Below are 17474 nucleotides of genomic sequence, written 5' to 3'. Positions count from 1 at the left end.
TGGACAACTGTCAAGTCAGCAGTCTTCCCCATGATTGCGTAGCCTACAGAACTAGACTGAGAGACCATTTAAAGGCCTTTGCAGGTGTTTTGAGTTAATTAGTTGATTAGAGTGTGGCACCAGGTGTCTTCAATATTGAACCTGTTCACAATATTCTAATTTTCTGAGATACTGAATTTGGGATTTTCCTTAGTTCTCAGTTATAATCATCAAAATTAAAAGAAATAAACATTTGAAATATATCAGTCTGTGTGTAATGAATGAATATAATATACAAGTTTCACATTTTGAATGGAATTAGTGAAATAAATCAACTTTTTGGTGATATTCTAATTATATGACCTGCACCTGTATATATAAAGTTAGCTGAAAAGTTACCTGAAAAAAAAAAAAAATATTATATTGCAGTTAGTTGCTGAAATTGTAATTTAGTTTGACTTCACTAAAATAACTAAAACTAAAATAAAAATGAATACAAACTACAGACATTTAAACAAATAAAAATGACAAAATGTTCAAAATTAATGTAGAAGACTGAAAATAGCCTATACAAACACAAACTAATAGTATATCAAAAATAACACTGATTTGAAAGCCATATAATTGCTTGAATTTCGAGTTGTTGTTGAGTTGTTGTTTACTTTGGCCTGTCATGTCTTCTGGAAACATAAGAAATTGTAATTTAGATTTTTTTTCAGAGCTTGACAATCTGTAGACAGCTTTATTGGAAACTTGATGATAAAACATGATGGTGGTGATATTTTTATTTTAGGGTAAAATACTTATACAAATAATTTGTTTTCAGACACTGTGGCAGTGGTTTTGTGCTTGAATGCAGCAGATCATGCCACAAAATCACCGTACCTTGAAGAGATTCTCTATCAACATGACGAAATTACATCACACATGTTGCATGAAACACTAGTCTGAAACATGAGGATTTTAGCAGCTCAGAGTGGACGAAATGACAAAAACGGACCATCGGTTGCAGCATGTGACTTCATGGTAATATTCTGTGCTGTTTTTACACAGGCGCTGATTTCCAGAAGTTCACACTGAGTGCACATCCAGAGCCGCTGGAGCAGCAGCAGAGATTGCAATCAAAACCTTTCGATTGAGGAAAAAAAAACATTCTTTTGATGAAATGTAATCACACAAATGCATGCTTTACAGTCATGTAAAGCATGCATTTGAAAGTATTTTCTACTGGCACACAACCAAGAACTGAAAGACACACATATTTCATGCACTTCTGTAATGATTTGCCTTTAACAGTAAAAGTAGCACTCCGTGTGAAACCTCAAGTACAAATGTCAGTGAGTTTCACGTGAATCGCTTTGTAAAGACTTGGGTGATTACGTTAAGCTGACTGATCTGTGCAGTTGTGTTGGTTTAGATTTACCTCAAAGTACAACAATAGAATAGCATCATACATCGGTTAAATGCAGTAGCTATATGTAAATATTTAAATATCCCAATGCAATTCATTAGACGATCAAAGAAATGAGTAACTAACAAGTGAGCAGTGATCTCCACCTGCCTTTCAAACTTTATTTGAAAAAGGCCATATGTGGGAGACATATTTCATCATATTTATCTATTAGATATAGTTAATCTCAGTCGTGAGAGGCTGAAATTTATGCTGTCATGCTGAGTCATGCTGACATTCATCTTGTGTTCACTTCAAAAATAGCTCAAACTCTTCAGACCCGTCTTCACGTCCTGCAAACTGATACCTCGCTTTAGAGACGCAGAACAATTTACGTTTTCATTGTCAGACAATTGTCAAATGGGCCGTCTCTGATATTCAATCAAAATCAACAAAAGAGCAATTAGGATATTTAATAACAGATCCAATTGAATGTAAAAGTATTTGGGCACTTAAGTCACACTTAAAAATGCCATTAACAAACCAGAAACACAAGCGCCTTTAAAATAAGTTGAATCTTTTAACCATAATTTTTAACCATAGTTAACTAAAAATAACAACATAAAAAAGCTTAACTGAAATAAATATTAAAAAGCTTAAACTTTTTTACTTCAGCTAACTGCAAAGCAACATTTCTCATATTTTTAGTTTAACTTGATGTAATAAAAAACTAAAAGTAAAAAAAAAAAAGATTAATAAAAACTATAGACATATTTTAAAATAAAAATACTAAAAATGAAAAAACACAACAAAATTAGTAAAACTTCACCTTAAATTAAAATTAAACGTGTTCATATGTTAACATGATGAACTTATGCAATCGCAAAAAATGACCTCAAACTGGTTAAAAGTAACAGAAAGTGGACAGTGACTTAGTTTGATATTTTGCGTCTAATGTGATAAAGTGAAGTGTCTAATTACTTTTTTGAGCCACTGTGTACAGAGTTTAAAATACTTTTGTGGGTATCTGCATATTTGAAGGAATATGCGTTTTGCAGAACTAAACAGAGATTGAAAGCCTTATTATAGAAATGCATCATAGTATCGTTTAGCTGAATAGCGTCACTCTGTCAAATACTCTAAAACAGCTCTGTAACAGCACAACATTGCGTCTGTTTGGTTATTAATTATTGCCGAAACTTTTTGGCAGTCCGGCTAAAATTACATAACAGGAATCCAACCACAGGTGTGCAATACCAGTCCACCCACTATACATGCAACACACAGTCTGGACTTTCCCTATTCATCATCAGTACAATACATTTGAATGAATACAGTTTTTTTTTTTTTAATGAATGTATAATCATAAAATTCTTTTTTATCACACAGTTACAGTCTTTGTATCAGTATTTTCACTACCAGTCAGAAGTTTGGAATAATTAAGATTTTTTTAAGTAGTTAAAAGAAGTATCTTTTGCTCAGTAAGGCTACATTTATTTTACTGTTAAAAATATATATTTTGTAACATAAATGTCTTTACTCTCAATTCTTGCTGAATAAAAGTGTTAATTTCTTTAAAAAGAATCTGAAATATCTTTTTGTAAATATATTTACTATTAATGTTAGCAATATTTTAAACTATATTTCAAATATATTTGATATCTGAAAATATGTATTTTTTTCCATATGGCTTCTAATATAATATTAAAGTATCTGTAACACTTTACAATAAGGTTCATTAGTTAACTACATTAGTTAACATGAACTAATAATGAACTGCACTTATACAGCGTTTATTAATCTTTGTTAATGTTAATTTCAACATTTAATAATACATTATTAAAATCTTGTTAACATTAGGTAATGCACTGTGAACTAACATGAACTAACAATGAACATCTGTATTTTTATTAACTAACGTTAGCGAAGATTAGTAAATACAGTAACAAATGTATTGCTCATGGTTAGTTCATGTTAGTTAATACATTAACTAATGTTTAACTAATGAACCTTATTGTAAAGTGTTACCAAAGTATCTCATTAAGCAACGTGCTAACTTCAAAATGAACTGGAGTCAATTGTGAGTTAATCACAATAAAAATTCCATTCCATTCAGAAGGCAATTGTCACGTCCTCTGTCGTGTGTGTCATGTGTTCCCGCCTCTTGTGTCCATATTTGGTCTTGTTCCTGTCCTTGTTAAGTGTGATTATTAGTTAAGTCTTGTCCAGCCGTGTTTCGTCTAATTATCAGTAATTGTCATGTGTATTTAGTTCCTGCCTGTTTAGTTAGTTTTTGTCTGGTCTACTCGTTATTCCCCGGTGTTCCTGTCCGTGTCTGCCTTGCCTTGTCTTGCCCTGTCCTGATGTCCTCATTAAAGACTATTATTTTGAAGTTACTCCTTGTCTGCGTGTTCCTCGTTCCTCCCTGCTGTGTGCACCGTGACAGCAATTGCTCATGTAAAATTAAATAAATTGTGTGCTCCTGTGTTTACAGTAGCATCAACATGTTAAACAACATGTTAAAATAATAATAAACTACAGCAATAAGCTTTGCAAGATGTAAAACTTGTTTCACAAGATCGTGTTTATTGTCTTTTAGGCTGCACATGATTTGTGTGGACAAGTGCTGCCAGTTTCATACAAATGCATTACTATAATACACTTGATGGTTAATTGGCTGTTAAAAGGGGATCAGGGGCACTACTGGTCACAAAACGTAGCTGAAATGATCAGATCTCAGACTTCTACATCTCTTGTATTTCACTCCTGAGTTGTAATTGAATAATAAACCTGGAAAATAGCCAGAATTGTGCTGATGTCTGCTTCTACCTGTACAACAGCATACCTCAGACTACAAATAAAACAATATTCATAAAAGAGGTGTTTTTCTAATCCTGTCTTCACTATAAACTACAAAGACATCAATAAATCAGTTTTTGCATGAGTGAATGGTAGAAAGCCTTTGAACACCACAACCAAAATTGGTCAGTAAATCAATGACTACCGAGCAAACGCCACACAATTACAGATTTCTCTTTACACAGATGCATATGGATGTATACCATCCATGGGGGAAAAAAAAACTTACCCCAATCTTTTGAATGGTAGTATATAAATAAACTGTTACAACCCAAATTCCGGAAATGTTGGGACATTTTTTAATTTGAATAAAATGAAAACTAAAAGACATTAAAATCACATGAGCCAATTTTTTATTCACAATAAAACATAGAGAACATAACAAATGTTTAAACGGAGAAATTTTACACTTTTATCCACTAAATGAGCTCATTTCAAATTTGATGCCTGCTACAGGTCTCAAAAAAGTTGGCACGGGGGCAACAAAGGGCTGAAAAAGCAAGAAATTTTGAAAAGATTCAGCTGGAAGAACATCTAGCAACTAATTAAGTTAATTGACATCAGGTCTGTAACATGATTAGCTAAAAAAGGGATCTCTTAGAGAGGCAGAGTCTCTCAGAAATAAAGATGGACAGAGGCTCGCCAATCTGTGAAAGTGTGCGTAAAAAGATTGTGGAATACTTTAAAAACAATGTTCCTCAACGTCAAATTGCAAAGGCTTTGCAAATCTCATCATCTACGGTGTATAACATCATCAAAAGATTCAGAGAAACTGGAGAAATCTCTGTGCGTAAGGGACAAGGCCGAAGACCTTTGTTGGATGTCCGTTGTCTTCAGGCCCTCAGACGACACTGCATCACTCCTCGGCATGATTCTGTCATTGACATTACTAAATGGGCCCAGGAATACTTCCAGAAACCACCGTCGGTAAACACAATCCGCCGTGCCATCTGCAGATGCCAACTATAGCTCTATCATGCAAAAAGGAAGTCATATGTGGACTTGGTCCAGAAGCGCCGTCGTGTCCTGTGGGCCAAGGCTCATTTAAAATGGACTGTTTCAAATCAGAAAAGTGTTTTATGGTCAGACGAGTCCAAATTTGACATTCTTGTTGTAAATCACAGACACCGTGTCCTCCGGGCTAAAGAGGAGGGAGACCTTCCAGCGTGTTATCAGCGTTCAGTTCAAAAGCCAGCATCTCTGATGGTATGGGGGTGCATAAGTGCATACGGTATGGGCAGCTTGCATGTTTTGGAAGGCACTATGAATGCTGAAAGGTATATATGAATGAATGAATGAGGCATTTATATAGCGCTTTAATGTGTATTGCAATACACCCAAAGCACTTTACAATCATGTGGGGGGTCTCTCCTCAACCACCACCAGTGTGCAGCATCCACTTGGATGATGCGACGGCAGCCACAGGACAACGGCACCAGTGCGCTCACCACACACCAGCTACAGGTGGAGAGGAGAGAGAGTCATAGAGCCAATCAAGTGGATGGGGATTATTGGGAAGCCATGATAGACAAGGGCCAGTGGAGGGAATTTGGCCAGGACACCGGGGTTACACCCCTACTCTTTACGATGAGTGTCATGGGATTTTTAATGACCACAGAGAGTCAGGACCTCGGTTTAACGTCTCATCCGAAAGACGGTGCTTTTTTTACAGTATAGTGTCCCCGTCACTATACTGGGGCATTAGGACCCACACAGACTGCAGGGTGAGCACCCCCTGCTGGCCTCACTAACACCTCTTCCAACAGCAACCTAGTTTTCCCAGGAGGTCTCCCATCCAGGTACTGACCAGGCTCAGCCCTGCTTAGCTTCCATGGGCAACCGGTCTTGGGCTGCAGGGTGATATGGCTGTGGCCAAAGAGTTTGTTTTAGAGCAACGGTTTTAGAGCAACATATGCTCCCCTCCAGATGACGTCTATTTCAGGGAAGGCCTTGTGTATTTCAGCAGGACAATGCAAAAGCACATACTGCAGCTATTACAACAGCATGGCTTCGTAGTAGAAGAGTCTGGGTGCTGAATTGGCCTCCCTGCAGTCCAGATATTTCACCTATAGAGAACATTTGGCGCATCATTAAATAAAAAATACGTCAAAGACGACCACAAACTCTTCAGCAGCTGGAAACCTATATCAGGCAAGAATGGGACCAAATTCCAACACCAAAACTCCAGAAACTCATAACCTCGATGCCCAGACGTCTTCAAACTGTTTTGAAAAGAAGAGGAGATGCTACACCATGGTAAACATGCCCCCGTCCCAACTATTTTGAGACCTGTAGCAGGAATCAAATTTGAAATAAGCTCATTTTGTGCATAAAATTGTAAAATTTCTCAGTTTAAACATTAATGTTATCTATGTTCTATTGTGAATAAAATATTGGCTCATGTTATTTGAAAGTCTTTTAGTTGAAAATAATTTTATTCAAATTTAAAAAACGTCCCAACATTTCCGGAATTCGGGTTGTATTTGAAAATAAATAAATGAACGCAAAAAAAAGAAAAGAAAAAATCTGTGATGTCTGTTCACTTATTTATATATTTTTAAATAAAAAAAATCTAAAGTTTGCATTGAAATTTGCTATAGTTAAAGCCATTATTCTTCATTTTTGCATTGATGTTCAACCCATAACATTTAACCCTGAAACATTTTGAATATCATTGCACAAAACATATTAAACTTGAGAAATTGCATGTTTTTTGTGTAATAACAGCACACCAAACTTGATTGACACTACTAAAATAATAATAATAATAATACACTTATATTACACTGACAGCTCAACTTTTGACATCAAGAAAAATAAAAGATATTTGAGTTCTTAAGTTCAGTGGTAACCTTTTGAAATTAAAATGTAAAACAAGATACTAATAAATAATAATAATAATAAAAAACAAGAAATGTTGAATTTATTTGCAGAGCCACTGAGTCTGCGTCATCCACCAGGAACTTGGCACACAAAAAAGATCTCAAAATTACATAGTCACAGTTTAAAAATAGTTGAAATGGCGAGAGGAAAAAGTGACGAAGCAAAACCTGACTCACCTCCACCTGAGCGTCTCTGTAATGTTACATCACATCAGACACACCAGATAAGGAGGTGTTTCAAAAAGTATGATGCAATACATACAATTTGTCTTTGGAATCTGAGACATGTAGTGGTTCTTCAACAGGTTTAGTGAGTTTGATGCGGTGAGGTCATCACATCAAATTCAGTATAAAAATCCCCATGCTCGTCCGTTCAGCACACAGCGGGTGCTGGAAACAAACACCAGCTCAAAGCAAGACTGAAGACTATACCTACATCTATGACAGTCGAAGCATCTCCGGTAAAATCACTTTTGAACTCATTTTATAAAATGCTTTATCAATATTGCTCATTTATCTGCTAGACTAAAATGCTACTGCATCATTTTATAACTGTATCAAAATATGCAAGAATAATGAGCCATTTGGTTGTAGAAGACCTAATGCAAAGTGTTTACCAATTGCATTTCTAAAGAGCATGGTAATAAAAAAAATTTTTTTTAAAAAGCATGTTTGCAATTTTAATAATCTACTTGATCTTGACCACCCAAACCTTAGCCTTGGAAAACTGTCAGAAAAATTTCTTGTCACTGGGCTGATACCCTTTAAAAGGCATCTTTGTACGTTATCTGCCCATTAAATGTTCATATTAGTACCTTAAAATGGTAATATATATCTTTAAGGTACCACTGTGAAACTTGTAGGAGGGAATAAGGTACAAAGATGTCCCTACTGACCCAGTGACAAGCACTTTTTCTGACAGTTTTCCAAGGCTAAAGTCTGGGTGGTCAAGACCAAGTATTAACCCAATTACAAGCTAAAGGTACAATTCTTTGCACATTTTTTCCTGAGAACAATTCCAGAAGATTGCTGGATGCATTAGTGATTATGTTCCTTCATTGCAAGCACTGTATGAAGAGAACAGACCGTTTTCTGTGGTAAACTGCAGATTACGATTGTTTAATTTGGATTTTTCCATTGCTCTGTGTTTAATCTCCAGAGAAAGATGAAGGTGAAGATGTTGGCCGTGTTGGCTCTGGTTCTTCTGGTCTCCAGTGCAAGTGAGGGACGGATTCTCAGTAAATGTGAGCTGAAGTCCCAACTCGAAGCGGCACTGGGGAGAAATCAAGGAGGAAATGGGCCTGCAACTGTCACTAATGGGCCTGGAAGAGTGACTGGGCCTGGAAACGTGACTGTGCCTGGAAACGTGTCTGTGCCTGGCAATGTAACTGTGTCTGGAAATGTAACTGTGCCTGGAAACGTGACTGTGCCTGGCAATGTAACTGTGCCTGGAAACGTGACTGTGCCTGGAAATACAACTGTGCCTGGAAATACAACTGCAAATTCGCTCATCGCCCAAAGTAAGTGCTGTGAGGGTAAACGTTGTCAGTTGACAAGTAATGATACAAATGTAAGCCAAGAGTGTTTCTGTCTTTCTTTCAGTCGTTTGTTCTGTGGAGCGTGTGTCGAACTTCGACACCAGCCTGGTCACCACCGTTCAAGAAGACCCCAGACCTCCAGTGAGACCCCCAGTGAGACCCCCTCTCAGACCACGACCCAATGAAAGACCAGGGGGAAGACCTGGTCGTCCCGGAGGAAGACCTGGTCGTCCTGGCGGAAGGGGAAAGAGATCCCATGTTGCGGCACTCAGACGGCCAGCTGACGACAGTTCCAGTTCCGAGAGTTCCGAGAGTTCCGAGGAGAATGTCACTGCAAGGCCTGGTCCAGCCACAAGACTGTTTGGAATCTTCCAGTTGAGCGACCGCGTGGCCTGCGATTCCGGATCCGGCCAGAGTCTAAACATCTGCAAATTGAACTGCAGAGGTAGGTCACGTTACAAAAGTGATTACTAACAGAATAGAATGAACCCGATCTCATGAGAAATGTAACTAATTTATAAGGTGGCGATTTCTGTATAAATTCATACAATGCGATTTCTTTGAAATGTTTGTTTAAGAAAAAAATGAAGCGCAAAGCTTCACCCCTAAACCTAACTGTATATAGGCAGATTGTACGAAGACATACGAATGAGATTCAAATCATTTAAATACAAATAGTTACATATAGTGTTGGGTAGTAACTGATTAAATGTAATCTGGATTACATAATCAGGTTCCAAAAATTTGGTACATGTAATAAAATTATATTACATTTTAAAATACTCATACTCAGATTACAGTTACTTCTTTATTGGTTTCATGATTACCTATTATTCACATGGTAACACGACATGCTAGTAAGCGGGTATAATACTTCATATTTTTATTGAGTGCTTTATTGCTTTTTGTAATTTTAAAAGGATTTATTTTAATTTAACTATAATTTTAATTATCTTTTTGTTAAACTCACAAACCCCCTGCATTTCCTTCACAAATGCCAGTTTGGTAAACTTAGATGTAATATAATGTTTAATGCACTTCATGTTGTTAATAACAACGAATGGAATATATTTTTATAATATGGTACAAGATTATCCTATTTAAATCAATGTGATGAACAAGTTAGTTCAAAAGTAATATAAAAGTAATCAAAAAGTAGTTAGATTACATTACCTAAAATGTGTGATTCAGTACTAACTACAATTTTTGTCATGCAATTTGGAATCTGTAACACACCACAAGTTGTAAGTGATCTACCCAGCACTGGTTACATATTGCTGTGAGTTTGTGTTGATAGATTCCAATAACGTAGTTTCAACACAATTTCAAAACGACAGTCCATTCAATTTGAGTTATGTCTCGTGTGACTGGTTGCAAAAGTAACTAAAAACTGAATACATTCAACCCAATCTTGTGAGAAAGTGTAATAATCTTACAAAGTGTAAATTTCGTAACAATCCGTACAGTGTGATTGCCACACACACACAAAAAATGAGGTAAAAAGGAAGCATGAAGCTCCACCTTAAACCTTAAAGACAGATGAATGGCACTGTACAAATTAGCCACAAATTCAACAAAAACATTTAAAAAGTTAATCCCATATACACTATTGCACATCGCAATTTTATAATCATAGTACACGTCAAATTTAAGTGACATCTAATTTTTTGCAACATAAATTTTCTCTTCTAAAGCTCTGACTGATGATAACATCAGGGATGACATTGCATGCCTTAAGACCCTGCTGGACATCACAAGAAATGGGTAAGTTATCATCTTTAGTCCAGCTAATCACATGATCACCATCTACACTCTCATTGGTAGTCACCACCTTCTGTCACTGCTCATTTGCATGACTCTTTTGAGGTCAGATCACTTTTGCAGCACTGCCAATGACCAGTCATTTAGAATCTACAAAATGAATGCATTGTAATTGTAAAAGGCCAAAAGTCTTCATTATAAAACATTCAAAATATTCAATATATTCCTGTTCCTGTTTTCTTACAGCATGGTTTCAGGCTTCGCTTCTCCACCCAATAACAAGTAAGTCAAACAATTAAAAGTTGGCATGAGTCAAGAGAAATACTGGTTAGAAATATATTTTTAACTGCAGCAATGAGCTTTGCAAGATGTAACCCTTTTTTTTAACAAGATTGTGTTTGTTGTCTTATAGGCCACTTGTAATTCTCTCTGTGAACGAGTGCCGCAACGTCAATCCTGCGCAGTACTTTGCTGAGTGTCCCTGAAACATACAGCGTTTCTTCAGACATGAATATTCTGTCAAATTTCATCCCAATGCATTATTGTAATAGATCCAACACGAACTGCTGATCACATGAATTAGTTCTCAGACCCTTGTATTTCACTCTTCAGTTTTGCGTTGTAATGTATCTGGAAAATGTTCTCAAAATATCCTTGATTATGCTGCATGTACTATTGCATAGCTCAGAATGCAAATAAAAAAAATATATAAAAAAATACACTTGTCTAAGTCTGTCTTCACAATAAAAACATCAACAAATCGGTGTTTGCATGAGTGAAAGTTAGAAGCGTGTTCATTTATGTCTATCTATTACAAAGCAAGTGTTACACCATCCAGGAAGTCAGGATTTAGCTGGTTTGCATTGTCTATTTAACTTCTGCTGGTAGACGTCGTGTATACACCATCTGTCTCTAAAAAGAGCATCTTTCTCCAATAGCCATTCAAAAAGTAGCCATGCATTCTCATAAAATGATCTTTTACAACATTTAAACCACAAGTACGTTGTTTAGTAAATGTTTTATTCATTTTTTAGAGAGCTCAAACCATTTATTTTTGTGATGCTGCTGGTTTATGTCTGATGTTTCCTCTTTGTTTGTGCACCTGCCCTAAGGCCCAATGAATCACAATAAAAGACAAACTCAGTTTAACCAAATCCATTGTGTAAAGCCTGTTCCTTCTTTTACAATGGATATATATTACATAAGCAAATGAATGATACTAACCATGCTATCTGCTTTGTACACAGTATGCTCTTTGCATTATTTAAAAAATATATAAATATATTATGTATAAATATATATTATAGAATATAAAAATGTATTATTTAATATATATGAAATAAAAATATAAATTAAATAAACTGTGTGCATATATAATAAAATAACATATTCACAAGAATATGATGAATAATACTTAAAATTGTGCTTAAAATGATTATTATTTGTCCTGTGCCATGGGAAGTTCACATTTACATGTTGAAACAACAACACACAAAGGTCAAAGCAAGCATTTTCGAGCAAACCAAGTATTTGTGTGCTATTTGAATACACTCAAATAATCCCTCGCAGGGAAGCTCAGAGATTTGGACAGAGATACTGACCGAAATAGAGAAAATGTCCAGTGAAAGTTTGTCAGATTGACCCTGTAATGCATCTATACGTGTTTCACGATGCCATAGAAGAACCCTTTTTGTCTAAATGGTTCCATAAAGAACCTTCCTGTTTCACAAAAGGTTCTTTGTGGAAAAAGAAGGTTCTTCAGATTATAAAAAGGTAAGAAAGAGATGGTTCTTTAAAGAACCTTTGACTGAATGGTTCTTTGTGGAACCACAAATGGTTCTTCTATGGCATCACTGTGAAGAAGCTTTTAAAAAGTAAAAATGAAAGCTCAATCACATATGACAATAAGCTTATCTGTCTTAAACAGAAAAGCTGCATAAAAAAGAAGTTTCCTGAGAACAAACTCTGGATCACAAAACACATCTGGTGTGACAATGCAGAAGACCATATTTGACTTTGCATAATTCACAATTGCTAAATGATCCTTTAATTAGACCAAAAGCATTGTCATCACTTCAGAGCCTCCCAAACAAAACAGAGTAAAGACTTAAGGCTTTAGAGAGTCACAGCAGTAGCATTATACAAGTAGTGGGCTGTAGATGAAGATGAGTGCGGCATTCAGCTATTTGAATTGGAAATGCTGCTGTTTGTGGGTGTGTGAGTGTGTTGCAGAACATCATAGTCTAAAGACAAACAGAGCACAAAGACCCAAGCATCAAAACATGAGCTTCACATCACTTCACTTACAGCACTGGAGAAAAAGCGAGCAAATAAATAAACAAATAAATAATAACAAGGATGACAACCTGAGCTTCCTGGCCAGTATTTGTGATGTTTTCAGTCTGTTTCAGAGCAATGACATCATAGGAATATGATCTCCTCGTGATGATGGGATGGACCAACAGCGCAGGTGGAGGTCAGTCGGACATATATAAGATGCACCACAGCACAAAAAAAAAACACTGAAGCTGCAGAAGACTCTCCAACAAGCAGCATCTCAACAAAGCCTCTGGTAAGATGCATTACAATTTGGTTCTTCGTGAAATTTCATGGTTTTTTGCCCAAACTAATCATTAGCAGTTCCCTGCTGGTCATTGTAAAAAAATAAAGCAATTTGTCTGACTGTAACTGACTTTGGTGTTCGTTTAAAATTATGGTCTTATTTAATTAATTTTTTTAAATATATTATGATAAGAAAAATTTATAATAAATAATTGTCACTTTGGATGAAAGCATCTGCTAAATTGAATTTATTTGTTTTAATTGTTTATTATTTGTTTTGTGTAATATAATATATTATTAAATTAGCATATATATTTAATTATTTATATAAAGATGTTTTTTGTGCATGATCATAAATACTACAGATATTTTCATCTCCCCTAATCCATTAATTCATAAATATACAATCACTGAATACTTGTAATCTGTTATTCTGTTATTGGCTCTACTTCAAAATGTAATCAGAGTTCCCTGGATTAACTCACATGTAATCTGCAGATTTCCAAACAGAGAGAGATGAAGAGCAAAAACCCAGTGAAGATGCTGGCGACGTTGGCTCTGGTTCTGCTGGTATTCAGTGTGACTGAGGGACGGATTATGAATAAATGTGAGCTGAAGGAGAAGCTGGATGCCGCTCAGTTGCAGCAGATCACCGTCATGGAAGAGACAATAACTGTGAACAGTCTCATCGCCAGACGTGAGATATTGTCCTTCAACTTCTCCCTTCAGGATGCCAAATTGCACTGTTTTATGTCAGATTATGTGACCCTCATCTATGTCTTTCTTCCTTTCTGAGGCAGTTGTCTGCAAGGCCAGCATCTCAGCCTTCAACACCAGCTTTGTCAAAAACATCATGGCCCACAATGAGGAGATGAAGCCAGCACAGGCCCCAACTCAAGTTGCATCCCAAATTCCACCTCAAACTCCATCATCTGGAGCTCTACCTCAGGCTTCACCACGCAGAGGTCCACCTCAGGCTCCATCATCTCGACTTCCACCTCAGGCTCCTGCTGGATCTCCACCTAAAGTTCCATCATCTGGATCTCCACCCAAGGTTCCATCATCTGGATCTCCACCCAAGGTTCCATCATCTGGATCTCCACCTAAAGTTCCACCATCTGGATCTCCACCCAAGGTTCCATCATCTGGATCTCCACCTAAAGTTCCACCATCTGGAGCTCCACCAAAGGTTCCATCATCTGGATCTCCACCCAAGGTTCCATCATCTGGATCTCCACCTAAAGTTCCACCATCTGGAGCTCCACCAAAGGTTCCATCATCTGGATCTCCACCCAAGGTTCCATCATCTGGATCTCCACCCAAAATTCCATCATCTGGATCTCCACCTAAAGTTCCACCATCTGGATCTCCTCCCAAGGTTCCATCATCTGGATCTCCACCTAAAGTTCCACCATCTGGAGCTCCACCAAAGGTTCCATCATCTGGATCTCCACCTAAAGTTCCACCATCTGGATCTCCACCAAAGGTTCCATCATCTGGATCTCCTCCCAGGGTTCCATCATCTGGATCTCCACCCAAGGTTCCATCATCTCGAATTCCACCTCAGGCTCCAGCAGGAGCTCCACCTAAGCCCTACGCACAGGCTCCCACTAAAGGACCCCAGGGCTCTGGCCACGAAACGCAGCATCCACATCCGACCCCAGCCGCTAAAGTTGTTGGGCACCTGTACGGTGTGTTTCAGCTCAGTGATCAGCTGGCTTGTGATTCCGGCATGATCCCATCGCTCAACGCCTGCAACATCACCTGCTCTGGTGAGTGTTTTTAGTTACTGCACTGTAAAAATTCAAAGAGCAAGCAATAACGTGAACGTTTAAAACAAATAAAAGAGCTTTGAATTCTTTTTCTTTTTTTGCAAACCAGCTTTGACTGACGATGACATCACCGATGACATCGCCTGCCTGAAGACCCTGGCGAACTTCATGTAAGCACAACAAACTCATGCTTGCTTCAGTTACCAGTGCTGTTTTAATATATTAATTCAAAGGAGGATATGCTTTTTTATGTTAGATTTCATGATAACACAAAAGTGTTCACACTTTCATAAGAGATTTAACTATTACATAACAAAGTAGTACAAATATGTCATTTCTTAACAGGAAAGCGAAACCAAAAGAGATCCTATTTGATGTTAAGAAGATGTAAGTTATTTTTATATATACATGTGACATTTTTACAGTTGTATAGTTTATGGTTCTACAAAATCATAAATGTTAAATATTTAAATATACATTGAATGAAATATATACACACACACACACTTTTTTTTAAGTGTTTTATTTAGCTTTAGTTTTTTTTAAAGTTTTTTTTCTACATGTGCCAAACACACAGTAATTATAATTATGTATCCGAGTCCTGAGGAATAAAATCAGGTGTGAAAGTGTGACTGTCCTCTATGTGTTACAGTGTGGAGACGATGTTGGTGAAGGAGTGTCACTCTGTCGTTCCTCCGAACTACTTTGCTGACTGTGTTTAAAAAAGACAGCGCAGACGGCGCAGACTCACTCATCTTCCTCCTGCTGCATTACTTACACACACACACACACACACACATCAGTCTGATGCTTTCCATGGCAACTGTCTTTGATTGAATGGTAATGAGGTCATTATGATGGTGGCGGGAGTTTAAATGAGAGTCTGAATAGAGGGAGTTTGTGTATTAAGACACTTTAGTTTATTACTGTAATACTGTGAATCTCTAAACATATATCACTGTATAAACCTAAACATATATCAGTGTATAATCCAATATGATTGTGCTGCTGCTGAGGGCTTTTAAATACTGTCACTTTATCATAAAAAAATAAAATTAACAAACCACTCAAAAAGTTTTCTTTCTTTTCCTTAAATGAAAAAGCCACAAGAAGCCACATAGTTTGCATATATATGCATATATTCATGATACATCATGCAGGAAAAGAGAATAAACAAATAATATAAAAATTGTTTAAATAACTAAACTTGTTAGTCAGGTGGTAAAGTTTAGCCATCACCAGCTGCTGTCTGAAATCTATTGCAATCTGTATTATTCTATGCATTTTAGATGTACACTTTCCCCTGCAATATTAATAAAAAAAATTTTAAAAAATAATTAATTAATTAATAAATGTTCCTCAGTCTTCACTGTCTTCTGTACTGTGACCCATCAGACTTATATATATGTTAGAATCTCCTCCACCTGCAGCTGCACCTGTGCTTTTGCTTCATTCCATAATTAATACTGAGGTTAATGTACAATATCTAAAATTGAGCTCTGGTTCCTCCCAAGGATTCTTCTTGATCCACCCAAACCAACAGTTGTTTTTGACATTATATTCTGCAAAGCAGCTTTGGATCAGCATGTATTTTAAAAAGCATGCAAAAAACACTTAAAACTTCAATTTTAATCTTTCCCAGTAAAACATCATCGTTCCTACAAAAACTTGCAAACTGAATGAGACTTTGACATACTAATGTAAGGTGCAAATCATCTAGTGTGACAAAGCAAAAGATCAAGTCTGATTTGAATTGTCCTTTTTGGATCATTCATAATTACTAAATGATCCTTAATTAGCTTGTCTGAACTGATTTTCTTGACTAAAACCATTACAAGTTTCTAGAAACCGCTATTTAAATGTCAGCGCCTTGCCCAAAAAGCACTTTTGCACAAAAGCATTTAGTCTTTACAAGGAATTGTCGTGTTCACCCCGCCAACAGATCCACCCAAACAAAAGACAGCGAGGATTTAAAGCTTTAAAGAGCGATTTCTGACCTCTGTTATCTGTGTGCTGCACATGCACACACATGCCACATCAGCTTCTGAATCACTCACAGCTGGAAATTATTTTAAAAAAAATACAAGCTAAAATGACCTGAATGTCACATTACAGCAAACATGGGCTGAATTTTTTTTTTTTTTTTTAAACATTTATGAATAAGGATTTGCCCAGTGTGGTTTGGGTTTATGAAGAAACCTTGGGAGGAACCAAACCTCAGCAGGGAGAGCCCATCCTTCTCTGACACAAATTAAGCAAAAAAAATTATCTGAGGATTAATTGTAGAATGAACCAAAAGCACAGGTGCAGCTGGAGGTGGAGGCGACTCTGACATATATAAGTCTGATGGGTCACAGTACAGAAGACAGTGAAGACTGAGGAACATTTTACTCTCATTCATCTGAATTTCCAACAACAAAAACATCTGGTAAGACTCAATTATGGTTCTTAATACTATGGTTCTTCAAGCTGTTTTAATGCAAGTTCTGTGTTCAAAATGGCAGAATATGCTTTGCTGGTCATTTTGAACAAGCAACAGATCTAGCGTTCAAACATTTGGGGTCTGTAATATTTATTTTATATATATATATATATATATATATATATATATATATAGGGTACAAAAGGGCTAAAGGCCCACCTTACACTCTCAGAAATAAAGGTACAAAAGCTGTCACTGGGGAGGTACCTTTACAAAAGGTACACTTTTGTACCTATTAGGTTCAAATAT

General features: G+C 36.6%; 2 protein-coding genes across 2 annotated transcripts; both read left to right on the top strand.

Moving 5' to 3' along the window:
- The first annotated feature begins 7513 nt into the window (after positions 1–7513).
- Positions 7514–11225, top strand: LOC131549826 (uncharacterized). Its single transcript, XM_058792375.1, has 6 exons — positions 7514–7571; positions 8270–8630; positions 8713–9093; positions 10343–10412; positions 10656–10691; positions 10822–11225. Exons 1-6 carry the CDS (start codon positions 7551–7553, stop codon positions 10892–10894), a joined length of 942 nt encoding a protein of 313 aa, XP_058648358.1. The 5' UTR covers positions 7514–7550; the 3' UTR covers positions 10895–11225.
- Positions 11226–12950: 1725 nt separating this feature from the next.
- On the top strand, positions 12951–15801 carry LOC131548791 (uncharacterized). The gene is made up of 6 exons (XM_058790403.1): positions 12951–12981; positions 13470–13668; positions 13772–14743; positions 14853–14913; positions 15089–15130; positions 15396–15801. The coding sequence occupies exons 2-6, from the start codon at positions 13488–13490 to the stop codon at positions 15463–15465; spliced, it is 1326 nt and encodes a 441-aa protein (XP_058646386.1). The 5' UTR covers positions 12951–12981; positions 13470–13487; the 3' UTR covers positions 15466–15801.
- The last annotated feature ends 1673 nt before the right edge of the window (positions 15802–17474 follow it).

This window comes from Onychostoma macrolepis, chromosome 01 (assembly GCF_012432095.1).
Source record: "Onychostoma macrolepis isolate SWU-2019 chromosome 01, ASM1243209v1, whole genome shotgun sequence".
NCBI classification, from domain to species: domain Eukaryota; kingdom Metazoa; phylum Chordata; class Actinopteri; order Cypriniformes; family Cyprinidae; genus Onychostoma; species Onychostoma macrolepis.
The sequence above is the reverse complement of the archived record's forward strand: the minus strand, read 5'-3'. Positions and strand labels throughout refer to the sequence as shown.

Coding starts and splice junctions, on each gene's coding strand:
- LOC131549826 (XM_058792375.1), top strand. CDS start 7,551: ATGACAGTCGAAGCATCTCCG. Junction 8,631..8,712: donor AAATTCGCTCATCGCCCAAA/GTAAGTGCTGTG, acceptor TCTTTCTTTCAG/TCGTTTGTTCTGTGGAGCGT. Junction 10,692..10,821: donor GCTTCTCCACCCAATAACAA/GTAAGTCAAACA, acceptor GTTGTCTTATAG/GCCACTTGTAATTCTCTCTG.
- LOC131548791 (XM_058790403.1), top strand. CDS start 13,488: ATGAAGAGCAAAAACCCAGTGAAGATGCTGGCGACGTTGGCTCTGGTT. Junction 14,744..14,852: donor CTGCAACATCACCTGCTCTG/GTGAGTGTTTTT, acceptor TTTGCAAACCAG/CTTTGACTGACGATGACATC. Junction 15,131..15,395: donor CTATTTGATGTTAAGAAGAT/GTAAGTTATTTT, acceptor TATGTGTTACAG/TGTGGAGACGATGTTGGTGA.